The 27,421-nt window shown below is 39.7% G+C and overlaps 1 protein-coding gene across 4 annotated transcripts in view; it reads left to right on the forward strand.

Annotated features, from left to right (window-relative positions):
* The window catches only part of LOC134400794 (transducin-like enhancer protein 4), a 151,465-nt gene that overhangs the window by 57,305 nt on the left and 66,739 nt on the right, over positions 1-27,421 (forward strand). For 2 of the 4 annotated variants that reach the window (XM_063129371.1, XM_063129372.1), the window contains exon 6: positions 12,355-12,429. The exons of the other annotated variants lie outside the window; for them this stretch is intronic. In XM_063129371.1, coding sequence (XP_062985441.1) covers positions 12,355-12,429 — 75 coding nt within the window. The remainder of the gene's footprint in view (positions 1-12,354; positions 12,430-27,421) is intronic. 4 annotated transcript variants of the gene reach the window in all.

Here is a 27,421-nt window from a genome sequence, read left to right on the forward strand (position 1 = left end):
ACTTAGAAACTATCTATCTATCTATCTATCTATCTATCTATCTATACAATGTTGATGTGTGAGAAATTGGAGAAATAGGCATGTTCTGACTTTCTGAAAGAGCAATGACTCTCCAGCACACAGAAAAATAAATGCTGTGATGTGGAATTATACTGCTATGCTAATCCAAGCTACTAGTATGATCTTCTCAGTGGCAGAGGCGGAACTTGGGGGAGTGCAGTTCTGGGCCTTTTTTTTCTTCAGAGCAGGAACAATGGAGTGCTAGCTGGAGTGCTAGAAGAATTAATTGACAGGGCCCTCCTTGCTTTGGCAAGTGAACGAAATGATAATGAGCCTTACACATCTTACTTACTTTTACACGTCTTACCCATTTCCTTTCCTTTGATGGAATTCCTACTTAATGCTGGCAGTTTAAATGGGAGCACTTCCTTGAAAAATTTTCTGCATTTCTAATTAAAAGCTAAAGATTCCATTATAGCTGGTTAAAGATTTTTTTTGCCAAAGCTCCATGTACTTGTACAGTCTGCACCTTTGCAGTCGGAAGGAAGAGCCAGCGATTTCACTGCCGCTTACTTCCAGGCATCTAGGGATAGGATTGCAGTCATGCCTCTTAAATGTAATTTTGAGATTTTGTTTGCGGTTTGTTTGTTTTGGATGTCTCACTTAAGATGAGCGCTTTTAGCCAGATATTAGCTCTTGTGAGTATAAATAACAGAGAAGATCTCTCTCTCTCTCTCTCTCTCTCCTTGGATGTGGTTATGGATTCTCTTTGGGAGCATGGATGTAGTATGGGGACTGTCATGAGGAGCTCCTCCTCTTCAACATTGACCCTTACACCACTGGATATCCTGTTCCTATGTCCCTTGCAATCGTAGTGGGATGGTGGAGTTCCTAATGTCTAGTAGTGGGATGGTGGAGAGCCTAAAGACAGGTGAATTGGAATAGCTTATGTATGGTGGGGTGGGGTGGGGGCAAGAGTCTGTATATATGGCTTCCTTGGTCCTTTGGTCTCCTAAGGATCATTTTAGATGAGACTAAAACACCATCAAGCACAGTTCTCTTGCCTTACTTCCACACATGTTAGAAATTGCTCCCTAGAGTGGAACTTACATAGGCGTGGTTCAGACAACATGCTAAACCACGCTGCTTCCATTAACTATTTTGTGGTTAAGCAGTGTGGTTTAGCATGTTGTCTGAACCATGCCATAGTCTGTTCAGACCATACTGTGACACCACAGGAAGGTGCTGAAGTAAAAAAAAAAAAAAAGCTTTAGCAACTAAAGACTCGCTAAATTCTGTTGAGAAAGGTAAACCGAGCTATGAGCCATTCTGACCTATAAGGATGAGCCCCTTCCTGCCTCTAGAAATAGTGATCGGTGATCTTGTGTAAGAGATGATTATTCCATCAGATTCTTTCAGTTTTGATTTTATTGTGTCTAGTTGTGATATTGCCTGAGATCATGTAGAGGAAACAACAATTAACCCTAACTGAAGCACCAGAATAAAAGTCCTAATCTATACAATATGTTTTGACTTTTCTTTTCTTTTGGGGGGGCGGGTCTTATACCAGTTTATTATGGTGTTGTATTTTATTGTAATTGCAGTACAGTCTAATAGTGGAGTTATAGGAAAGGGTTTGAATGATGTTCCAACCAATTCATGCCCCCTTTTTCCCTCTAAATAATTTAAGCACAATTATGTCTTTTTGGGGGGTAGCAACCATAATGGCTAGAGAGAAAAAACCCTGAATTTCTTGGGTGGCAATGATTCCAGTGTTCCTGTTGTGTTGATGCTAGAAATGGTAATCTGTCATCTTGTAGCCCTTTCCAAAAGAAGGTGGCCTTACAGTTTCCTGCACCACTCTAACTTCATTTCTGGTCACTGCCAAAGACTGGGCGGAGTGGGGAATGCTTGTTGCTGACACCTAGATCCTTGTTAGTTACAATGTCTGTGAACATAATACAGGAAAGGGACAAACAATAAGTGAGGTCAACTTTTTCATTTGGACTTTTTTTGTTTATATATGTACTGTGCAATAGAAGCACATTAAAGGAATTGTGTTTTCTTTTGGCATTTTAGAATATGCAGGCATTGAATTGTGGTGTAAACACTCTCATTTCGCATACAGTATAATTGTGTGTGTGTGTGTGTGTGTGTGTGTGTGAGAGAGAGAGAGAGAGAGAGAGAGAGAGAGAGGAGGCTGGGATTGTCACTAGTCATTTCTTTATTGTACCTCTGGGAAAAATGAACAAAATACATTGGCTGCATGCGCTGATGGCAGTGTTAGTGCCTGATAATAGTGCCAGGTTAACTCATCTTACTGCTTGTTAACTTCGTAAGAAATCAATGGTGTGCGCTAACATGGTTTGATGCAAGAGATCATCATCAAATTCGCCAGAGATTCTTGCTAAGATTGGAGTCGTGGTATGTCATCGTTGTACAAACTATTTTCAGGGCAGTTTAATCAGCATGCTGTAGAACATTCTGACCTTGCTATATAAATGATCTCCAAGGCAAACTAGCTCAAAACTGTGGACAATTCAGGTCTTTTCCTTTTTAGTATTTAATATCTTGTGTATACATATTTCTAGTAACTATGGTTATCCAGTAAGTCAACTAACTTTTAATTCTGTAGATTAGGGCCAAATTAGATGTTATGCTAAGTGCATGGCTGTCACTGAAAATGACAGCCACATATTTAATAGCTTGCCTTTATCTTTCTCCTATCTTTTAGAACGTACCTTATGACGTGATGTGATATGAACATGTGTGTACGTGCATGTTGCGGGGTGTAGTTGCCAATTTTAGCAGCGGCCACACTTTTTGCTAGAGCAGCATTCTCAAACTTTGTCAAATGAGTTTTCTTAAATCACTCTGAAAAGAAAACTAAGTCTTTCCTAATAGGCAGGATTCGTTTCCCTTCCCTCCCCCACTGTTCCGTTGTAGCTGCTAGGGACAATGCTGAAGCATCTACCACAAAGCTGACGTCATTGGTTTGCTCATTCAAATGCGTCATTGTGACACAGAGTTGGTGCTGGCTCCAGGTTTTGGGCTCTCCTCAGGCAAGACACCCTCTGTGTGGTGCTCGTCTCCCTCTATGGATCCTTATGCTCTGCATTGTGAGGGCTTCCATCTGCTTGCTTGCTAAGGTAAGCGCAAGCAGATACTAGCAGCTGTTGCTCCATATTCATACTGACATTGCCACTTTCTTGCTCATTGCTCTGGGCAAACGAGTGGGTAAACAGGTGCAGCAGTGAAAAGGAAGAACAGTGACTCCAGGGCACTATCAGCAATGGACCTTCTGCCCCAAGGCTGATGGCAGTCCTGGACAGAGGTTAGAGTGTTGTTGTTGGTGTGAGACACCCAAGTTTGAGTTCCTGGTCCCCTACAAACTTGCTGGGTACCTTTGTGCGGGTCATATTCTGTCTCTCCATCTCCTCCCCTTAGCTGGGCAGAAGGTAGATCTCCAGGAAGTCCTATCAGGATAGCCAATGGTCAGGAATGCTGGTAGTTGGATTTCAACACATCTGGAGACTAAATTTCTGTCTACCCCTGACAGAACCAGTTCCTTAACCTAACCAGTTCCTTAGGAAATGGTTTCCATCTCTCTTTTGTGGGAAGACAAAATAATAAAAAAAGGTTTTCCCCATCAAGTACACTCATGCTACTGTCATCCAGCGCTATTGGTATAGAACTCTATTGGCATACAACTGATGGAGGAAGGAGCTTTCCTGTTACAGATTTCGTGTGGGCAGGAGTAGGGTAGTGATGTTATTGCATATATTTTCCAGGTTTTTTTTTAAGCTCTGGGTTTTAGAAAATGTTAAATAAAATGTCACAAAATGGCACAGGTATTTAATATAAGGGACTTGTGTTGCTCTGTGTTTGAGATATGTTGGAGGCGGTATTCATTGGGTGCAGGTGAATCTTGTTCAACTAATACCATACAGTTCTTGCAATAACCGTAGATATCCAGAGGGAAGGCATAATAGTTTCTCAGCAACAAAATATTGTTCATTGGAAAAATGTGATACCTCCTTTACAGTAGTCCAACCTTGAGGGACTTGATCCCCATGTAACAACCAACGAGTAACATCACTTGTAGTCCTCCGTAAACTGATGGTCTGGAAATAGCTTCAGTTTTCCTATGTTTCTTTTAGTTTCTCCCATTTTCTCTTCTGTGCTTTTTTTGCCTTTACTTTCCATCTCTGCTCTTGTTTTCTTATCAATAGAACAATAAGAAATGTGAACAATCCATTTTCCTCTCGGGTAAAGGAAATGCAGGTTTGCAGTGTATGGAAATCCGGGAGACCTTGAGTTCAGAACATTTTGGGCTGTGTTCTTTTGCCAGTCATAACTTTCGGATGTGATTGATGTCAATTTCCCTGTGACTAGCATCTTTTATCTGGGAAATAACCATCATTGTTGTCTCCTGGCTGCTCAAAGTCATAAATGAGCATTATAGGCACTCTGATGAGCAAAGGCTTTCACTTGTACAATAATGTGTTGATGCTGAAAGGTCTCTGTTGTATGATATGGTCCACATAAGCACTATTCTCTTCTGGTGGTTTTTCTGCTGAGTGTTAAAATCAATACAAAAAATATTCTGGAAATTGTATTCTGATAGTAACCATATTCAGATTAGTTGGACCATAATGGATATACGGTAAAACTACTCAGTGGGCCGTGCTTAACTTGCAAAATTGGAAATGGTTCATTAAGTTAAGAAATGTTCTTACCCACCTATCGGTAATATATTCTTGATATTTCTCAAAGGAGTGATGTGAAGAGTAGGATATGGCATCCATCTTGTTTCAAATCAAAGTCGGGGTAGAGGGGAAGAAGGATGGGCACTTTTTTTTAATCCTTTGCCTTACGCAAAAAAAAGTACTGCTGTTTGCTATTCTAGACTAGAGAGAGATGATCTCATTCTTCTGTGGTCTGTTGTAATGAAGTACATTCCCCATAAACTCGGATTAACAAAGTGGAAAATAACCAACAATATTGACATAGAACTTCTCTGTTGTCTATTCTAGAATCACATTATAATACAAGCGGTGGGCAGAAAGTAGATTGTGGTCTATTTGGTGGCACATTGGCCTGTTTGCAGTTAAGCATCTACTGCCTCCTGGTATCTTGGATTCTTGCAATAAATAAATAAATAAATAAATAAATAAATGTTAGACTAGGCATGGTCTGATCATGCTAGGCATGTCTTACATCCCAAAGCGAGAGTGCAAATAAAGAGACATTTAATGTAGATTAGTTATGCCGTAACTCTTAAGATATTCTAAGTATGCACTCCTACTTTGAAAATTTGAAACACATTGGTGGGTTCTTTGGTAAGAAAGAAAAATAGACTCCTGAAGAGTGAACTAAATTCTCCCAAGACTAGAATAGGATCCAGAAGTAATTGTTTGCATAAGGTGAAGAAGCAAAGAAAAGTGTGCATCCTCCCCTTGTGACTAGAGGCAGGTACAATACTTCCTGATACTTAACTAGATTTAAGTGATTGGGAATATTCTCCAGTCCCTTCCACTCTCACACACAAATTGCCCTTGCTCTCCCACATCTGCACTTATCTCCTCTGTTATCTCAGATGAATTACTCTAGCACATTACTCTAGAATTACTCTAACTGGTGCCTTCCGGATGTTTTGGATTTCAATTCCCAGCAACCCCAACCAATGGCAAGGGATTATGGGAGTTGGACTTTGAAACTTCTGGAAGGCGCCAGCTTGACCATCCCTGTACTAGCAGTACGTTGAAACTTCCTTTGCTAACTTGCGACATTTTAAAGCATGCATGACTTTCTTCCACTGAATGAATACACGTGTATACACACACACAATTTTTTTTTTAACTTCCTTTCCCCGAGGAGCCTGGAAGAGGCAATGGATGCTTTATGTTGTGGTAGAGAAAAAATATGCTTCACGAAAACCATGGCTTCCACCCAGTTATGAATACAATGTCTTTGGTTTCTCTTTGTCCGGTTCTTTATAACAGATGAAAAGCCTCTTACTGTAGTTAAGACCTGCTTTTCCCACCCACCCCAACTCCTCTAGTTCCCATCAGCATAAAGAAAATCCTCCAGTTCTTAAATCTCTTTTCAGCCAGTGTGTTCTACTAGAAGTTTTTTTTAATGCTCTGCTAGCTCTCTGTGGGAGGGCACTGATTTAGTTTTTCTTTTCATTTTTTGGGTTATACCTACTTTTCTAAATCTTTCAAAAGTTATCTCCAAAGTATTTGCAAATCTGGACTCTGTAGCCATCTGAAAGGGGATTAAGTGAAACAAAGATTACATTTAAGAGCAAAGGGATATTTGGATACCCCAGAATAGCCCCTACAAAATATTTATTGATGCCTAGAAGCAAAATGTTTGATATTGAAATGTCACAATCCTTTCTGTGCTTCTCAGAATGGAGAAATCAAACTATTTGGAAAGGGGATGTGACTAAGCCTTCCTGGTGCTTCTCAGATTTTGGGTTGGTTTAGGAAATGCCCTACATTAGCAATGGCCTTGACACATTGCTTCAGATGGAGGCCCCTATTGTCTGATACACCCAGTATATGTTTGGAATACTCCTCCTAGACTAAGCTTTCATAAACATTTTATGCCCTGTTCAGGGATATAAAGGCTCATGCTGTTAGAATCTCAGGAGTGGGTGGCTACTTGTAAACTGCCAGAGAAGAGGACATGCACTACCAAAGAAGAAGAGGACACCTATTTCCATAACTTTTGCATGTGCTGATATGTCTAAATGCAAATTTAGAAGCAATTATAATTTAATTAGAAATACAGTACAAGTCACCATAGTGTGGAAGACTGTGACCATGTGCCTTGTGTGCCTGTCTGCTGTATGAATACTGTTCCTTCCAATGTTCCTTTGTCTTTAAACTGGACTTGGTATGGGCATCCTTCAAATGCAGAACAGTCCTCTGGTAGTCCTTCAAATAGAAGAATGTAAAAGAAGACACATGGCCAGCAAGGCACAGTAGAGGTGCATTAGCTGCCCTGCGATACTCCATGCATTGGAGCGTAAAGGTCTGCCGTAGGGACGGTGCTATACTTGTGTACAATCTAGAAACCTCTGCAATCAAGGATTTAAGTTATGTGGGGAGCCTACATAGAGCAGGCCTCTTGCTGGGCATCTTCACCCTCCCAACATATGAAGGGCAGCGGGGCTGGGTTGCAGGAGGATTAGAGAGGAGGAGGAGGAGGAACGTATCATCACATTAGGCTTTGAATGTCTGGACCAATGCCTGAGCTTATCTGTTCAGCGCATTTAATCACAAACTCCAATTATTGTTTGTAGAGCCAATCTGATAGAAGCCCATTACTTCAGACCATGTCCTGAGTGGTGGGCTAGATTGGCATAGTCATTCTACCTTGAACTCTTCGCTAGATTGAGAGAGAGAGAGAGAAGAGTAGGGATGCCTTTTAAAAACTAGAGTTAAAAGATATTTTGTAAGGCTTGTCACATGATGTTCTGGTAGCACACTTACAACCAGGAATCAAAAGCATCTGGCTCCCTCACCCTCTTTTTTTTACACCCCCCTTCCCTATCCATGTGTGATGGTCCTGATCCAAACTGTGGCACTACATGCTTATTTGTGAGTAAAGAAGGATCCGCTTTAACGTATTGTGTAGTTTGATCCTTAGTGTCTCTGCATGCAGTGCCTAGCTGGTGTAAAGTGGTGCCACCTTCATGATTTATGTACTGTAGGAACCCTTTGACTGGCATTCAATGCTAGCAACAGCTGTCGCTTTCTACATTTTATCATTTTCAAAACTTCATCCATCCATTGCATTTATTTTCCATTTTATCAGATGAATATTAATGAGGGGATGGGGGTGGAAACCCAAATGTTGGCTACTTCTATCTATTCTATTAATAGATAGAATTGATGCAAAGAATTTTATCTACTTCTTTGTCTTCCTTCAGTGTTCCTTTGACCCCCATTATCTTTCTAGCCATTTGCTCTTCAGACTTCTTGTCTTGCCTTCTAGGAAATTTGCCAGAGTTTGTTCTTTTTAGTATATTCTTTCAGGCAAGACCTCTACTTCTTGAAGGCATCTGTATTGCATTTTGTAGTCTCCTTGACTTTGCAGTTTTACGCTACATTGGCATCCTTTTGGACTTGTTTGTGCCCTTTCTAATATGTGGAATAGCATCCTCTTTAAGCCAACGTTTATATGTTGAAAGGATATGACCCTCTAATTGAATTCTTCACCTTCCCTTTAATTAACCCAGTAGTGTTTATAAAATTTGCTGCTGGGAAATTAAATATGGATGTGTTGGTTTTGGGGGAGTAATTTCCCAGTTTCACTTATTTAATTTTAAAATAGTGTTTGTTTTGCTTCAAATGCTTGGCATCACTTGTAATTAAATCAAGAGTCACCTCTTTGCTTGTTGGCTTATAAGTAACTATATCTGGAAATGTTTCTTCTCAAGGCCTGAAATTACATTTTACACTCAAAATGACTGGGTGGTTGATGGCATTCATTATTATATTTTCTGCTTTTTGCTGCATTCTACTTGAATTTTAAGATTGCCATTAGAATTTTGGTCAGGTAGCATACTATGTGTGCCTAGTACTGTGTTGCTTTTTTTGACGAGAATTTCCACCCATGTGATTCTGTGGATAAACTTGTTCCCTGGAAGTTTTTGGAAGCTGTGCCTCTTTTTGACATATAGTGCAATGCCACCTCTAATATGACCTACTCTGTCTTTTCTACAGATTTTATATCCAGGGATAACAGTATCCCATTGATTTTCACTCTTCCCATTTGCCTGCTGTATCTATATTATTTTAGCTGCAGACACTCAATAACCATTGGTTGAGAAGGTTTGCCCACAAGTTTATTTGTGCAAATAACTGTTACACATTTGCAGATATATTACTAGAGCCATCTCTGTTTCACCTGTTTAGTATTTGCATAAAACATCCCTTATTTCTCCTTCTGCTTAGCTGTTCCTTTTGTAACTAACTTCCCCCCTTCATGCTTGGCTCTCACTTCCACACTTCTTTTGTTCAGTAGAGTATATAGAAGATGATCCTTGAAGATAGGGAAAAATGACTGGTTTTGTTTACTAAGCAAAAAGTTGTTCTTACTAGGATCCTTTTCTTCAAAAGTCTTGTCACTGACCCCATGTAATGTCTCTTTTGCACCTCTCTCCAACTCTAAGGTTGTAGTGGCAGTGAAAACAAGCTCCTGTCCCCAATTATACCAGAGCTTAAAGTGGAGGACAGGCTTCCTTTGCTTTTCACACAATGGGTGTGCCCAACCCAGGCCATCCTTCAAGCACAAAGACAAGCCCCACACCTCTATCTCCCCAGTAGCTCTGAGGAGCACCTACCAGGTGTGAAGACAAATCCACAAGCCTCCCCCAGCAGCTTAGAGATGGAGAGGGGAGGCAGCTTGCACTGATTCTGTGCAAGATGGATGCTGTGAGCTCAAAGCAGACATCAGCCCTTGGACTTCCAGCACCCACTTCCAGCCTCGAGCTGGATATGGAGTTTTGTTATTTGCCTGTCAAACCTAAAGCAAAAACAGATCCTGAGTTTGGAGGTGTAGTTTTGGGTCTAGGAAGGATGTGAAGGATTCCAGACATTGGGGAATAAGGGGGGGGAATTAAAGGAAAAGGGAATGACAGGGAGGAAAAGAACAATGGCAGGATTAGAAAGTGATGGAAATGCTAATAAGAGGATTGAATGTGTGAGGTGGGGGGAAGAGGGAGCATGAACAAAGTTTGAAATCCAGAATGGAAAGGGCAAAGAGGAGGAGGACCCTGGATTTCCATCCCACCATCTGAGGCAGAATGACCATAGCTCCAGGTGTCCTGAGTTTTCCAGTCCTATGACCATCAGGTCATTGGGGGCAAACTGAGATGCTGCTGGAGATGGGATTATTGATAGGAATGGTTGAACTCCCCTACATTCCTGTTTGTACTCTTTCTGACCCAGGCGTATCTGCAGGGTGAGCCACCCGATGCTCCATGGATGCCCAGCAAGAGCGCGCAATATATATTTTTATCCACGTGCTGCGTTTTTGTGTAAAATCTTGGATGGGAATATTTATAAAAATTGTAATTGGCGCAAATTCTCAACCATAAATAGTGAAATTGGTGCAAAATTTCAGACGTAAAGGACCATTTATGCCTGCTTTTTTGTGTAAATTGCACTATTTACAGCCACAAATATGTCAAAATTGCGGTTTCCGTAAATATTTCACCTAAGTTTTTGCACAAATGTGGACTTCTGCAAATCTGTGCTTGTGCAAATCACAATTTCTACTCAAAAAAGGTGCGAGACTGCAAGTTTGCCTGACTTGGCGCACCGAGTCCCACCCCCAAACCAGATTCCTCTGGCTCCCCTCGTTATGAGGCATTACAAGGAGCAAGGCAAAAAGCAGGGGCCAAGCCCTTGTTTCTGTTGTGAACAATTTGCTACAGAGCGACCAGTACATTAAATACAGAAATAATTCACCTGCACCTTAGCTTGAGAGAATACAGAAAGCAAAGCAGCACTCAAAATTCAGTGTGACTGGGCTGAGAAAGAACAGGATAGAGGTAAAGGAGGCAGTAGCCAGGTCTTATGAACAACACATAGGAGAGGAGAAACCTGCATTCTGGCCTCTTCAGCAAACTAGGTGTCATGCATCAGGCCTAATATTATGGAAATCTCACCCCACACGCACCGCGGTTTAAATAAGCCATGGTGGCTTCTTTTGATCGTGTGAACTGCCCCCCCCCCCCCGTGTGCAAAGAGGCCTTTCTCTTGATAAAAGACAGCAGGACACCCTTCCAGATGACACATTTGAGCATGTTTATATGTTTTTTGTTGTTGTTGGTAGTACAAAGCTGATGTCTCCGACATTATAGCTAGCTTAAGGAAAATCTTGTCTCTTGTATCAGTTTGTCAACCACCTGTTTGGAAATTCTGAAAGATATTATCCCTCAGTATAGGGCTAGAATATTCTGCATTCCACCCTTCCTTGGAACATCATTCAACACCTCGGAGAATCACTTCCCCTAAATGAGAGATTCTTGTGGCATTCCAGTTTAATAAGCCTTCTGTTGTGTTTTGTGCACAATTCTACTTGGCGTGAAACAGTACTATTTCACTACTTTAGCTGAAATACTTACCAGCAGACCCAGTTTCAAACTTCCTGAATTGAGCACTATTATTTCATCTTTACAATATTTTCTTTCTAACTGATCTTGATCTATAAATTGCATTTTACTGTCATGACTTACAATCAAGGAACCCAGGGAGATGTAGTTTTTTGTAGAGGTCAGAGGTGCCTAACAAACAAACTCTCAGCAAATTTAGAAAACTATAGTTTCTGGAGATCTTGGGGCAGGTGGGTGGGAAGCCATGACAGTTAAAACAATAGAGTATGTAGGAAAAGGTAAGCCCACCTCAGTCCAGACCTTACTCATTTATCTGAAGGTCCCATTTACATTTTTTCCCAGTGTAACTTCCAGTTACGTATATTTAGAATCGCAGCCTTAACCTTTATGGCAAAATAGTCAAACTCTTTCACATTTTGATTGATATTCTGCCTCCCACATGGGAGAATAGTGCGTATGGGAGAATGTCTTCCTATAATTGAGCATCTTTGAAACATGCCAATGTCCATCTTCTGAAACCAGGGTTGTTGTAATCCTGAATTAGCAAACTTGTCTTTAGCTTGTTTACATACAGACAAAAGGCCAGGGTGTATAAGCCATATGTTCTTGTTCTCCCATTTCTCTACTTTTTTGCAATTGCTTCAACTCTGGATTAATCCCTTTATTGACATAAATAAATTCAAAGCTAGAGCACATTTTGGAATATTTATGTCAAAATAAGCAAATCATGTCCACAATTTATGGAGAATGGGGACTAACATGTGCTTTTCTGACAAGGAACTAGTGTGGTGGGTGAGTGCCCAAATGCACCTCTTGTTTTTCAAACACATCACTTCAATCACAATATTTGATTGGCTGAAATCTAGAGAACAGTCTTTGCAGTCTAGAACAGCACTGTCCTCTTAAGTAAAAGATTGGTATGCTGTTGTTGCCTATCTTGGAGTAGAACGCTCTCTCTGGGAAGTGAGATGAAAGTTGAATTCCAGTTAATTCCTTGGTTTGGATAACATAAAAACTCACTTCTTGCTATCTTACAAATCCACCCAGAATTCTTGCTCTTTAAGGCACACATTATTTCAAGCCTGCATGCAATCTGAAGATGTTTAAAAAATAAAATTAAAAAGTTTAGTTTTAGAGGAGAAAAAGAAATAGGAAATTCTGTGCTTAATTCACTAGAAAGCAAATAATTTTATTCTGTTTCTGATCTTCATTTATAGCACCAGCAACAAGTGGTGCAGGCTGTGGAACGTGCCAAGCAAGTGACCATGGCAGAACTGAACGCAATCATTGGGGTATGTGGTCTTTCCATTTTAGCTTTAATAGTCTTTTTTTTTTTATTAGTTCACTTTCTTTTTTCTAAAGGTTGGTTTTTTTGTTGTTAAGTTTAGTTCTTTCAGAGAGTCAAAAACATATTGGACACTGATGTTCACAGCAGCCTGGATTATCTGTTCTGCTGCAAATTGGTCAAGTCGGCTCCTTGTTGTAGCCTCTTCCCTACAGTTAAGACTCCTAACAACTTGTTCACAATACCATTGACCAACTGGCCATTTCTCACTTTCATTTTTCCTGACTCACAAGCTTTAAAATGAGCATAAACTCCAAAAATGGCTATTAAATTGACACAAGGATCTCCTCCTTGGGGTGCTTTGCCACACATATGATTAAGACTTTGTGCCAATTTGACTTTCAGCTCCTCCTTTACTCACCAGAGACACCAATTTCATGAACAATGTAACGTGTGAGTTATCAGCTGTAGCAACTTCCACAGTCTCATCTTTTGATGATGCGGAAGCTGCCACAGCAGAAGACTAAGTAGGACATTGCATAAGATGGAAAATTTGTAAAAGTTGTTTCTGCAAACCCTGCATTTGATGTATTATGTACATTTTTTTTTTCAAAATTGCAACCGATCTTTCAAACTGAAGCTCTCAGGGTGATTAACAATACAAATTCTATTTCAAAATATAATAAAACATTAAAAATGGCTAACTATATCCCAAAAAGCAACAAATCATTAACCACAGCAAATAAATCTGTACATATTGGCCCTCATATCTGATTCTTTTCTGCACACACATCATATTGCTTATGGTAGTGGATGCTTTCTGTGAGTGAAAAAAGAAACCAAAAGTAACATCTGTGCAAGTTTTGAGAAGCATAACAGACAAAGCTCTTCAAAAATGGCCAGCAAGTGCCCCCTGCCCCTATTTCCACTGGGAGCATTTTTTGACCATTTTGTGCTTGCTGTTTTGGGTTAAAAAAAAATGGAGTGTAGACCTTGGAAACAAGTGATTGATGTGCTGTGCAAGAGCACAATAGGAAGGTTACCTTAGGCACATAGGGTCACAAATGGTTGGCTTCCTGTGTGAAAGCAACTTTTGATTACATCTGTCTTAACTATCAGTGGAATAATCAAAGTATTTCATCTTACCAACTTATTGATGGTCTTTTCTCCCAATTCAAAATGTCCTTTTGACCTATTTACAAATACCATTTGTCAGGTATGCTTTAAGGTCGATTCCTGTATTGAGCAGGGGGTTGGACTCAATGGCCTTATAGGCCCCTTCCAACTCTACTATTCTATGATTCTAATGTTGCTGTATAATCATTGTACTCTTCATACTGCAGCCAAGGCTCAAAGAGCCTCACATAGCGTTCCATGTGTGCACCCTAACTGCTCAGACTCCTAAAAGCTCATCCTAGAAGTTGGGGGATCCTTCTGGAGCAGCATTCAGTGTGGCGCAAGGAACCACAGCTCTAAGAGGAAATCTGACCATGTGGAAGGTCTTTCTACTTGTACATGGGGTATCCTTTGGTGACCAGTCCAAGACGGCCATCCTAATCACATATGTTTGGACATTTCATTGAAAGTCACGAGCCTTATTGTGAAGTAAATGTGTTTAAGGAATGAGGCATCAAACAGTATGACTCAAAGTGCCCATGTACCATTACATTTCAGTTGCCCTTCAATTGTTTTAAGAATTGGTGGGTTCAACATTGGCATCAACCGAGATAAGATTTTATCTCTTCAGTTGTCGACTAAACTTAATACCAAATGCTACCGTGCGTAGTTGACTAAAAACAATCTGCCTCCTGCATATTGGATGCTACAACCTGTATGAGCGGCAATATTTAATGGCTTTCTTATTTTTTTTAAAAAAGCTTTTAATTATTCGCTTCTAAAGGCAGATAAAACAGTTGGTTGTTCAGAGGAACCATATAAAATAAAGGTGAGGAAAAACCACTAATAGGCCATGATTCACATCTGTAATTATTCAGTTAATGCAAGCAATTGTTTAAGTCATTCTAATGAAGAAAGTACCACCATGTCTTCCCTTTTTCTGCCCACTCACAAATGCTTTTTTCCTTTTGTGTATTGAATATACATAAAAGTCTCTAAAAACTGCAGTGTATCAAATACACTTTGAAATGCTAATTATTCCATTTGCTTTCATTAAAATTCAAATTGCTGAGTGAAGATGTGGATAAGGGTTGCCGAATAATCAATCTGTAGTGAAGATATTCCTTCATTTATGCTTCTGTCTTTTAACAAGGAAATAGGGGCACTCTGATCATTGCTGACAGTAGTGTAAAGGGAGGTCTGATTGTAACTTGTTTTTCTTAATAGGCTATTTTGAGCGCTCTTTCCTATCCTTCTGACCACAAGAAAATACCAGCAGTCAATTAAAAAATATAAATGGGAAAGAGTAACCTTTATTTCCTCTGAAGTGCCCCTTAGAAAGAAGAGGATGAATCAGACAGAGTGGGTTGTGTGGAATCATGAATAACATTTGTTGTATGTCTTTTACGCTCCAGTGGGGAGACTAGAAGATGAATAATTTCCCAATTAGTTTTCATTACCTAATAAAACTACTGCCATCTAAATATTCTTTGAATAAAATAAATTGTAAAAGGTCAGATTTCTAAAAAATGTAAGTTATGAAAGTAAGAGCATAGCTTTCTTCTGATTTGTAAAGTTGTTGGGGTTTTCCCTAAAAAAAATTTTTTGACTTTTTTTCTTCCATCAGAGTGCCTCTATGTTGTGGTCCAGAATGTGTAGTTCTTTGTTTCTAAACTACTTGGGAAGTTTTCAGGTGAAAATCTTCCTTTTAATTTCTCTATGTTATTGTGAACTATAAACTGCCCAAAGTAAATATATCCACGCTAGCTGCATGCTCAGAAATTTGTTTTGTATATTTGGGTTCCAGTATCTCAAACTAATTTAAGTGCTCTGCAGTGGTGTGTATACTTAAATAAAGAAATGTGAAAATGAAATTCTTTCACAAAAGGCCTTTAATTTTGTTAAGGAAATAGGAGGGCTTTGCCTCAGTAGGTGGTTGTTTTCACTGAATTTGCATTTCAGAGCATAAAATAGTTCTTCCCAGCCATTTTCATCACATTTTCATCTATAACTGCAACACAATAGTACACCATTTATATGAAAATCCTGGGGTTGCTGAAGAAGCATGCTGCCTTGAGTTTAGTTTTAATATAGGAAGGTGGGGTGTAAAAATGATATAAATAAATAATAATGTGGGTGAAAGAAAGTGCAGTTCTTTGTAGAATTAAAAAGGACTCAGGATTAATACAGTAGTAATAGAGGGTTGATCAAAAGAAATTCTACTGTGTAGTTCTACTTTGTGAACATGTATTTATAGTACACTGTAGATCCTTCATAGCCTGATGCTAGAATTTCATGAAACCTAATGAAACACCTTGTTAACTTCGCAATATTCTACCTTCATTGGTAAATGAACCGAACCACTGATCCATGCCATTTAAATGTGGAATGCCGAAATGAACTTGAAACATGGAGAGACGGGGTTGTTCTCTTGACAGTAAACTAGTTGTGTTTAATGGAATGAAACACTTATAATGACTTCTTTCACAGGTCATGTTCCATGCAAAATTACTGACAGATTGACACAAGTTAAATATTAGCCATTCTTCTTAAAAAATTGTTTTTTGAGGGAAATGATGGGAGGAAAGGTATGTGTTTAGGGGAGCAAGTGGGAGGAGAAAATTAACTGTTATAATTTTAACAAGGGGCTAAAATAATTTGCCATTGTTCATATTCCAGAGTTTTTATTCCAAGCTGCTCTTACTGCTTTATCTAATGCCCCCTTCCAGATTCTTCACTGAGATGTTCTGTATATTTAATGAGTCTTGTTTGGTGTAATCAAGTACGTAATTAGTGGTCGTTTCCCCTCCCCTTCTCCTGTGTCTTCATGTAAGGTTATAGTTTTATATACGGTGGGTTAGAACCGGACTTGCTCTTCTGCAAATGGAAGAAGTACTTCGATTTGTAGAAGGCACTGCAATTCAGTGGACGCTCTTGCCAGAGGAAGGTGATTTTCATCCATTTCCACTTTGCTACATCTCATGCTGTTTTGGAGGGACCTCCAAACCTCCAGAGCAGGGTAAATCAGTGAAAATTACCTCACAGGAACCCTGTATTCAAGTCAGTGTGGATTCTTAGTGTAGTAGCCAGCTGTGTTTTAAACATTAGAGGCACAATAAAGATACAGTTAGTCATGACTTATTCTGATCGAAATAAATGGGACTATCTAGTCATGACTAACTTTTCCTGGCTTATTCCTGAGGAAAGGCAAGATCACACACATTATTGGAATAATATACAATTGATAGACCTAAATCAGAAATGCTGTATGATAAACAAGATTGATTAGATTTTATTTTATCTGTTTCATACACACACCATGATATAGAAAATGGCTCCACTCAGGGCCATTGTAACTGATCACTTGCAGTGGCATATCTGGGAGCAGGGCAGAACTAATTAGGATTGGGAGGAAGGAAGATTTTCAGATCTTTGGATGGTTGTGAAGTACCAGAATCAATTCAGTTAGTGTGTAGATGATGTTGATGATTAATAATGACTGAGACAAGGGGGAACATGGGTTGCTGCGCACAGTGAAGCCAATCTCCTTCCCATGACATTATTTTTCTTTATCCAATGCCTACCGTGCCTTTTTTGTGTGTATGATAAAGTGGCCTCAAAGAATGGACAGCCTTCTTGCTTTGTTGTATTACCTGAGGCCAGAAATTGTGCAATATCTCCTGGATGGGAGAGTCTGAAATATGTCCCCAAATATTAGGCACAGCTTCATGAAAGGCAGAGTTTCTGATGCTATGTTATTTGAATTATAGGAGAACTGGGGGAGACTTCCCTCCTATTTTGCATTTTCCCACTTAGCTACTGTTTTCAGAAGGCTTATGAGGTGATAATTTGAGTAAAGCTGGGGAAGGTTTAGGGGATGTGGTTTGTGGCTTTCCTTCAGGGACCCATACTTCTTCTATAATTCAAGCACTGCTCTAGAACCTTTCTCATAAGAACTTAAGTGTTGTGCTGGATCAGATCAAGGTCCATATAGTCTAGCATTGCGAGTGGAGGAAGGGAAATAAAGCGATGAGACTCATAAGTATGGTATAAAATTGGGCCACATTTATTCAGCAACTGGTATGCATAGGCATACTGCCTCTGGTACTGGGGTTAGCGCATAGCCATCAGGACTAGTAGCCATTGATAACCTTACTTTCCATGAATTGTCTAATCTCCTTTAAAGCCAACCCAATTGGTGGCCATAACTATGTCTTGTGGTAGAGAATTCCATAGTTTTAATTATGTGCTGCGTGAAGAAGTACTTCCTTCTATCTATCCTGAATTGCCCACAAAGCAGCTTCATGTGATGATCCTGTGTTCTCCCCTGTGTGTGTGTGCGTTTGTGAGAAAGAGAGACTAGTTTAGGTAGCTTCTGTTCTTGTGGGGGTGAGATAGTGTGGCTGAATGTGGGGCAGTTTTACCTTTTGAAAGGATGTCAACAGAGAGTAGGTGGACTCTCTGGATTTATTTGGCCACCTGGGAAATCCAAACCATTGCCTTGTCTCACTTTCTCCACCTGTAGGAAGGCTTGTTTTGATGGAAATAAAAATGGAATCTTCATTCCAAGTATAGGGGCTTACTGTGAGAAGACCCCATTTTACTGTCGTTGGAGCTTCAGAATTTTTCTTTGCTATGCCATATTCTTTTTCAGTTGTTCTTTTCAGAAATCTAACCCAGTCACAGATTTTTATTTTGGACCTTCCTTTCATTGTTGTCAGTCACACCGCTTGGGTATGAAAGAAAGAGAATTGGGTTGCGGGGATATCTTTTTGTGTATGGGGAGGGGGGAGTTAGGATCCACTTAAATATCTCACATGCATTACCTACAGAAAGTATTGTTATATTTTATCCCATATACAGGCTCCTGTTTCTTTAATAGCAGTTGAGACAAGGAGAAATTCAGCAGGTGAAGCTTTTCCCTGCAGGGAGACTAGAAAAATAAATCAATCCCTGAATTCTTGCTGCTTATCCAACTCTTAAAGGTGCAATAGACCAGTTAGAGAAAAATAAATACAGTTGTCGCTCATCTACACCAGGCTGGATATTCCACTATGAAAGCGATATATAAAAGGCAGGAGCCACACTGCTTTATAGCGGTATTGCACTGCACTGACAACTGTTGGGGCCCATATGCCGCTTTCATACCACTTTCATAGTGTTATATCCTGCTTGGTATAGATGTGTCATGGGCCCCAACAGCTATCAGTGCACTTCAGTACCACTATAAAGCAGTAGTGTAGATCCTGCAGTACACTTGAATACCGCTATAAAGCAGTAGTGCGGCTCCTGCATTTTATATACTGTTTTCAGCCCACTTTCATAGTGGAATATCCTGCTTGGTGTAGATGAGACCCTAGAAACACTACCGTATTGCATTCTGGATAAGCACACTCAGATTCAAGAAAACCTCCTTTAGTGATTTTAGATATAGTCATTTTGATTATAAGCAGAAATGTACATAAGACTGTGTCACTAATGATATTCTCATCTGCAGTGCATATTTTAATATGAGTATACATGTTCATCTGTCTTGCAATACAGGCAGGAATGTGCAGTCTTCTGCTGTTTGGAATAAATAATATAAAAGACAGTATATGGATACCTTAAATAAATAAATAATAAAATTAGGGACAGCTATAGTTTTTTTAAGTATCTGGAGTGGGGCCTTGAATAAGAATTTTAGATAAAACAGTATTTATTTAGGGTTACACTGATGGTGGTTTCAAAATCCATATTCGTACATTACCTTTATTAAGTCAACCAAAAGTTCACAAAAATGTACAAGTTTTTTTGCTACCCAGATCTCTTCACCAAGCAATATGTTGCAAAAAGCATATTGGTGGAGGGTGAAGAAGATAGGGGGAGGAAGCAGGCTGATTTGATGTTGAAGTTATTATGTCTGTATTGTCAGAGTCTTAAGATAATATGAGAGGAGGGTTTGAAGAAATTCAAATTGAGCTCTATCAGGTGATGCAATGAATTCACACACACACACCCCACTCGCCCACTGAGAAGAGGAAGACAGCAGATATATTGGGACACCCAGGAAGGGCATGGCCCAACCAAAATTAAGAATTGTCGGGTCCCATTGGTTTCAACCTACATTTAGCAAGGATTTACAAGTGTTTCATGTTGACTGGATTGTAACCTAAATGTATAATGAGGAAGCATGTATAAGGAGGGGTCTTCTGCATAATTGTCATATGTTAGATGATACCCTGTAAGAGTCTGTGACTGGCCCAAAGTCATCCAGTGGGTTTCTATGGCAGAGTGGGGACTAGAACCCAGATCTCCCAACTCCCAGTCAAACACTTTAGTCACTACACTACAAATATTTACTTATCTAGGCAGAACATTTTGGCTAGGGAGAGAACCGGTAAAAAGCAACATCTCTTAGAGCACCAAAGTGTCTTGAACCAGACCTTACTGCACTTTTAAAAAGGGGAATAGTAACTTGTACTTTCACAAAAACTTGATGGATGCACAATTCACCCCCACTCCCATCACTGCCGCCATCCATTTTGGCAGCTGTTATCATTTCTATTACCTCCTCTCTTGTATCTATATCTAGATATTAAAATACACTTGTGCACACACACACACACACACACACACACACACACACACAGCATAGTGTGTGTGTGTGTGTGTGCATGCACACATGCGCTCATGGACTGCACACCACTACCACATCTCACTGTTTATGTTGCAGCATACGAATGGAGGCTAGCACTTGTGTGCCTATTTATCGCTGAGAGAAATGTAGCAAAAATGTAGGAACCAGGTATGCGGTGATGTTCCAAAAAATACAATTTAGCAGAAGAAGTGCTGAACCTCAATTTTTAGCAGTGACACTTTAATGATAGGAAGCCTGCAAAATTATTTGCTATCAATTGTGAAGGCAATAACAAGCCTTGGTGGTTTTTCACACTCTCTGTGTTAAGTGCTTTCAGAATGACAGCGTAAACTGTGTTAGAGAACTCCAAGGAAGTAAAACTGATTAAAATGTTCATGCTTGAATGGTGCTGATGGAATAGTTCATTTGGACTTTCTCTACCTCCTGCAGCTCAAGCTGAAATATTAAAATTCAGTGGATTTAAATCTCTCTCCCCTCAGCTCAGGGAAAAAAAAACATTACATTTTAATAGGTTTTAAACTCATAATTCACTGGTTTGGAGCAGTACTATTAAATCTATTTAAATATTACTTGTATTACTAAGGAAATGATTTAAATGATTTTTCCTGTACTGTTTCTCATTCATATATGAATGTGAAATATATATGTGTGTGTGTGTGTGTGTGTGTGTGTGAGAGAGAGAGAGAGAGAGAGAGAGAGAGAATGTGTCATTTTTAAAGGAGTCTGGGTGATTTTGCTTGATTAATGTGATTATAGTACTTGTTTTGGAAAATAAAAAATGGTTGAAAGCAAACGGCAGACTTTAGAATAATTGGCCTTTTGTATTTCATATAATTAGCTGGCTTTAATTTTTTCTCATTAATATTCTAGTTATAGAAAAATCCGTTCTATGCTTGAGAAGGAAATGTCCATTTCCTCATTATGAAAGGTCTTTATTTTTTTAGTAAATCTATTGGTCAAAGGTTTAATAAGATAATGTTAAAAGAGTGCCAGTGAAAAGAACCAAATATTACTTTTTTGTTATATTTTCTGACACATTTGGTGTTTGAGAGGGAGGTAGAAATCTCTGGATAGCCATGTGGTATAGATAAGTGCATACAAGTTCTAATAAAAACTTAGCATCAGTGCATGCTATTATCCCCATGGCGCCACTGGTCCGTGGCTCATGCTGCTAAATGCTAATGCATTTTTGCACTGGTGCTTAGCACAGGGAAGAATTTCTGTCTCTATGTGCGAAGGGGCTGCTTTTTGCCTTTCAAATGAGTTTACTCTTTGGGTCTTTGATCTGAAACAAAGGTTAAGAAATAAGGGCTAGGCTTTTGCCTGGCATAATTTGGCACAGCCTACTGATTTCAGTTGACGTATCTTGATTTATGCCAGCTGAGAGTGTCTGCTTCTGAATCTATACTAGGGGAGAGGATTTGGCTGTCCCTGTCGATTCTGAACATTTTGATTTAATGCGCAGGGAGGGGGAAAGTTTTCATTTTCTCCGTGAATTATAGATGGTAACAATTTCAGTTTGTTTAGAAAAGTCATTCCTACCCAATGTGTGAGTGTTCATAGCTGCCAATCTCTGAGAACCAGGGAAGGTGTTGTATAAATTAGTAATAGACTGTGACCTCTGCTGCAATCACTTATTTTTCTGGCTTTTTATTGTTTGATCAAAGGCTCTGCCTATATTAAGCTGGGCTTGGATCTTAGAGGATGTAAAACAAACCAGCTACCTCCTGTATACTGGACACAGATTGTTATAGTGGCGGAGCTTAATGGCGCATCTGTTTCATGTTGTCTTTGTTTCCATGTTGTAGGAAACGCCGAGAGATGTTGTATATTATTTAATCGTAGTATTTAAGGCACAATGACTTGGCTCAAATTGTGTCTGGAGTTTTATATGATTCTATTCAGAGAGTTTAAATTATGAAAATTTCACTTGATGCTGTAGCTTAATATACTGCTTAAAGATGCAGAATATATTCTGTTTGGATTGTAGTATTTGCTTTGAGGATGTATTTTCCTTGCTTCAGTCTTGTTAATCTAAAGGTAGTGACTGTGGGATGAAGACGCCTTCTGAATATGGTCTGCATATTGTGATATCATTGCAGTTTTCGGAAGAATGCTAGTTTTCAACAATGTCTCTGAGCAAGATAGTTCCAGGTCATATTGATGTATGCGGCAGGGTCATCTAGAATGTAGCCCAAAGAACAATATAGCAACTACTTTGGTGTCATTTCAGTACCAGGCAAAACCCTTTTTAGTTTCTCAGGCTTTTCCGGCTCAAGTTTACTTTATACTTGCCACGTTTCTATCCTTATTTACATATGTTTTACTGTTAATCAGTTTCCCTATTTATCTATAATTTATTTTTATTCTTGTGAACCATCCTGACAGTGTGACATATAAATACTTTAAAGAATAATTTTTTTAAAAAAAGTTGTGTTTTGCGTTGAACAGATTTTTGTACTTTGCTGTAGTGATCTTGGCTGTACTTGTGTGTAAAATGAAATGAGTAGTAATATGGATGGTTTTTACTTGGCGAAAATGTTGCAACACCTTACTTAGAATGTAAGCCTATGCGGCAGGGTCCTGCTATTTATTGTTTTACTCTGTACAGCACCATGTACATTGATGGTGCTATATAAATAAATAATAATAATAATAATAATAATAACTTAAAAAATAAGCACATGGAAAGTAAATGTGGGCATAGCATTATTTAGTCTCTTGGTCTGTTTTCAAGTTTGACAAGGGAGGTGCAAAGGGAAGCAATAACTCTAGGGTTAAAAATGGCTGGTTGCTTAGTTGTCCTATCACCTCAATCAACACAGCATGTGGAAGGAACGCAGTGACATGTGTAGCTGCAATTGGGAAGGTACAACAGAGAAATTCATTCCTTTCCCCAGTCAGTAATACAAGTGCTCACAAGTTATACTAGGCAGGGTTAGAGATTTCAGGGAGAAACTCAAGTTTCCCCCTGCAGATGGTCTTGGTGACCTCATACTTTGAGAATCATTGGCTTTGAAATGAATGTGGAGATGTGTCCCAATGTCCTAGGATGCCCTGCCTTGGTAAGACCTAACCTGGATTTTGGCCCTATCCCCAAAAGTGTGTTAGATCTTTTAGAAATGCAAAATCTTAGTTGACATGAAGTCCAGGCAACATGGGGGAAAGGCTTATGATGATCACCATAAGAAGCCCATGATATGTTATGATCAAAACTAGTTTTAATGGCTATGTTAAATAAGATTGTCTTCTGAATTTCTTCCCAGCCACCACCATTATGAACCTTTGATTTTTGTCCCAGTATGAATATTCCCAACATATTTTCCTATAAGGAGAAATATTACTGAAATGTCGGGTGTGCAGTCTTGAACATCTCATATCACTCCTTTGTAAGAAACTACCTCAGTCATTCTTTGTTATGAATATTATTATTTTTCTTTTGCAGGATTTGATCTAGTAAAGTAGCCTTCTCCAACCTGGTGCCCTCCAGACGTGTTCACTATGTAGGGGCATGCTGATTGGGAATGATGGGAGTTGTAGTCCAACACATCTGGAGGGAACCAGGTTGAGGAAAGCTGTAGTAATGCATTGATGGAAGATTTAGATCCAAGAACTTCTAATCATAGGGGCTAAGCAAGAGGTTAATACCATTATCTAGGGAATGGAAGGAGCCTATTTACAGAACCTACATAGTGAATCTACCAGCTCGTGTAATGAGGAATATGTTTACCTGGATCATAGTCCACCACAAACAGGGGCCAAGATGTTTCATGTAGTGCTCAAATTGCAGGGGAACCCTTCATAAAATCCACAAACTTAACCCTTTGCCTCTACCCAGTTTTAGCCAATTATGCTCTTTCTAGCCAATAAAAACTAAGGAGGCTTGGCCATCTCTGGCCTCAGTTATTTCAGCACTGGCACTATGCCAGTCAAGTTTCCTGTAGGTCAAGAAATTAATGTAGCACAGCAAAGTCAGATGGCCCAAACAGAATTGCCAAGCTGCGTGTTAAAACAAGAAAACAGTTAAAACATGCTCAAGCACAACAAAACTCTCCCTATCTAGTTCATTGGCTGAATAGAGCCCTATTCAGGCATTCCATTTCCAAGTTTAAGTAACATGCAAGGGGGAAGCAAGGATGAGTGTGCTAACTCTGCCCCTCATTCCGCCTTGTTCTTGGTGCCCTCCACAAATTGGGGGCAAACCTTTGCAGTGGGGAGCCTTTCCTATCCGTGTACACATTTAAGAACCTTGAGAAAGTAGTTTTGATTTTCATGTGAAGGGTGTCAAAAACGGCAATGTGGGGGAGGGAAGCTCATCTGCACTCCCTCCCTCACATGTTACTAAACTCAAAAAAGGAACACCTGAATAAGGCTTAGGAAAATTCCTGAGGCATTACCTAAAGCAGGTGCAGGGAATGTGTGTCCGTCCAGATGTTGTTGGAATGCAGCTTCCATCAGACCTAGCCAGAATTGTCAATAGTGATAGATGATGAGACTTGTAGCCCAACATCTGGAGGACCACACATTCCCCATTGACCTAAAGGAACGGGAGCTGAGTTGGAGATCAGTGTTAATTTTTTTAAGGTTACTTTTCCATTCAGGAATATTGGAGATGGTGATGAGAAGATGCCTTGTATGCTCCTGGCCTTTGCTATGGATGGGTTGTGTGTGTGTGTGTGTGTGTGTGTGTGTGTGTGTGTGTGTGTGTATGTGTGTGAAATTGGTATTCACTACTGATTTACTTTTTGATTTAATATTGGGGATTTCTATGTCAGCATATCTACTGTAATATTTTCGAGTTGTATTTGCTCTTTCTGGTGTCATTCTCATATAACTTCCTAGGTTTGCTTGTTTCTCCTCTTCTCAACCCCCCTCCCTTCCTTCACTTGGTAGATGTTTTTGTATGCAGTGTGACTTGAATAGTAATGCTAATGAGAGTATTTTAATTGAATGTTGCTTCTATTTTCCGGGCAGCGTGGAAAGGACGTGCATGCAGCATGCATGTGGGTTGAGTTATAAAGTGAGGTCTTTGCGAGATTAATTTGTCAGTTAACATTAGAAATGTCTCTGGGTTGGAGGAGGATGTTAGGGCTGTTTGGATAATGGCAATGAGCTTTCAGGGTCTATAAGGGGAAAAGCACTAGATTACTCTGGCATGGTGCTGCCTGGAAGATATCCAGGAGAAACCTGAATCCTTTCCAGGAAAATAGGCTTCTGAATGTGCTGACTCTAACAAGAGAACATTAGAAGCTAATTTGTTCATGGTTTATAAGCACATTGTGCTTTTAATTTGATCCTTTTTAGATATGTAGGGAGGGGATTTAAGCTTGCTATCAATATTAAAGATCTCACTCTTAGGAAATGGCAGTGAAATCAATGTTAAAGTTAAAACCTTTCCTCCACCACCCCTCTTTTCCCTCCCAGATTCCCTTAAAGTACAGCAGAATTGAGACTGCTTCTCATTTTTTGTATTTTGTTCCCAGGGATAGTTACCGATTACATATAATACATATGCATTTATTGATCCATGCAAATTACATGAGTCTCTTGTCAAGTGGGGAGGATGTAGGTGTGAAGAATTTGACCTGCTCCTTTAAAACACTCTGCTGAACTGGGCTTCTGCTTCCAAGGTTTTTAAAATGGAAACTTGCCACGTTCCACATGTGTATGTGCTTTCGCTCAACTAGAGGCTTGTGTATCCGTATCGGAGTACAAAACGTAAAGTGAGAATTGGCCTTCAGTTCAAAAATCTTGATCAGAGTATTTGATTCCAGCAAATTAATTCAGAAATTACTGCCTTAATTTCACCTGCCTTACAAAAGATAATTAAATGCTTTATAATGTTGATATGTTGATGTCCTGTGCTGCTGATGTTATAGCAGAGTCCCAATCCCTCTCATCTACTGATCAAGCAGATACCTTTCATATGCCTGTAAAAGTAGCAGGGTGTAGACATATGAATGTAGAGAAGAACAGCGGTGCCCACAGAATGCTGCCCAATTTATAATGTGTTAGTGGCGTAATTTGATGGGTTTATGGCATAAATTGTACTAGCCAGCAGGGTAGTTGGAAGGTAGGTTGGGACTGGCTCTATCACTTCAAGTCAACACAACAGGTTTTTTAAAGGTCAGTTTTCCTGCCATGCTTTAAAACGCACATGCTTGGGAATACCCTTGACAATATAGCATTGCTGATTTCCCTCCAGGGCCATTCATGGAAGTAGTTGTAGAGGTGCAATGGCTGAATTATGGCAGGAGTGGGGGAATCTTCCTGGCCCATTCAACAGATGCATAAAATCTGGGTTAGGATTGGAGATGGATGCAGGTTAGGGAAGTTTTGACCTCAGGTTTTTGTTTGTACCTCCTTTTGAAGGCCTGTTTGCCCAAGCCCTGGCTGTGATCAATAATCTTACATGAGTATAGTATCTCATTGTTGGCTATGGTAGAGGGAACACTATGATCCCATGGGTACTTCCCTTGTCTAGCAGACAGTAGAATGGGGCTGAATTATTTGGATCACAATCTTAAAAGGAATGTTCCTGTATTTGAAATTGCAGCCTGGAAAGTCTTCAATGCTAATTTCAGTTTGAACAGGAGCCAATTGTAGGCTAACCTTTGACACTTTGGCCCGACCCACCTAAAACGTTCATTTTAGCTTGAACGCAAGCCCGTCATTGGCTAATCTTTCCAAAACTCTAGAACCGTGCGGATTGTAAAACTGTAAATCTGATCACTGGTGTGCCTGGTTCCAATCCAGGGTGAAAGCGAGAGAGAGGTAATTATATATACCTTTTTCAGATAATGAATTTGATTGCAAGGTAAGATTTGCAAATAGTACACAGTTGCAATTTAGATAATAGTCCGGGGAGAGTTTTGAAGGGGGTGTTTTTGATACTTGCTAGTGCAGCGGTTTGTTTTTCAAAAGGGACAGGGCCATTCTTAAAGGAGAGGAGATGGTAAATGGGACTCCATTTGGTTAAATAACATGTTTTGTGAAAAGTGAAAGCAGATTTCAATGTCAGTCTCTGTAGTATTTGTTAAAGGGGGGTGGCAGGGTGGGGTGGGGTTGGCTTTTGTCAGTGCCAGGTGTGAAGTGAAACAGTCCTGTGTTGGGATAGATTGAGCATGACATCTTCCCTCCTTCTACCACCGTATCTCGCTCCCCACACTTCTCATTCAACAGCATCAACAAACCATCTCCCCCACAATGGTTAGTATAGTAGAGAGCTTGATGCAGCCTTGGC

The sequence above is a fragment of the Elgaria multicarinata genome, chromosome 6 (assembly GCF_023053635.1).
Source record: "Elgaria multicarinata webbii isolate HBS135686 ecotype San Diego chromosome 6, rElgMul1.1.pri, whole genome shotgun sequence".
NCBI classification, from domain to species: Eukaryota; Metazoa; Chordata; class Lepidosauria; order Squamata; family Anguidae; genus Elgaria; species Elgaria multicarinata.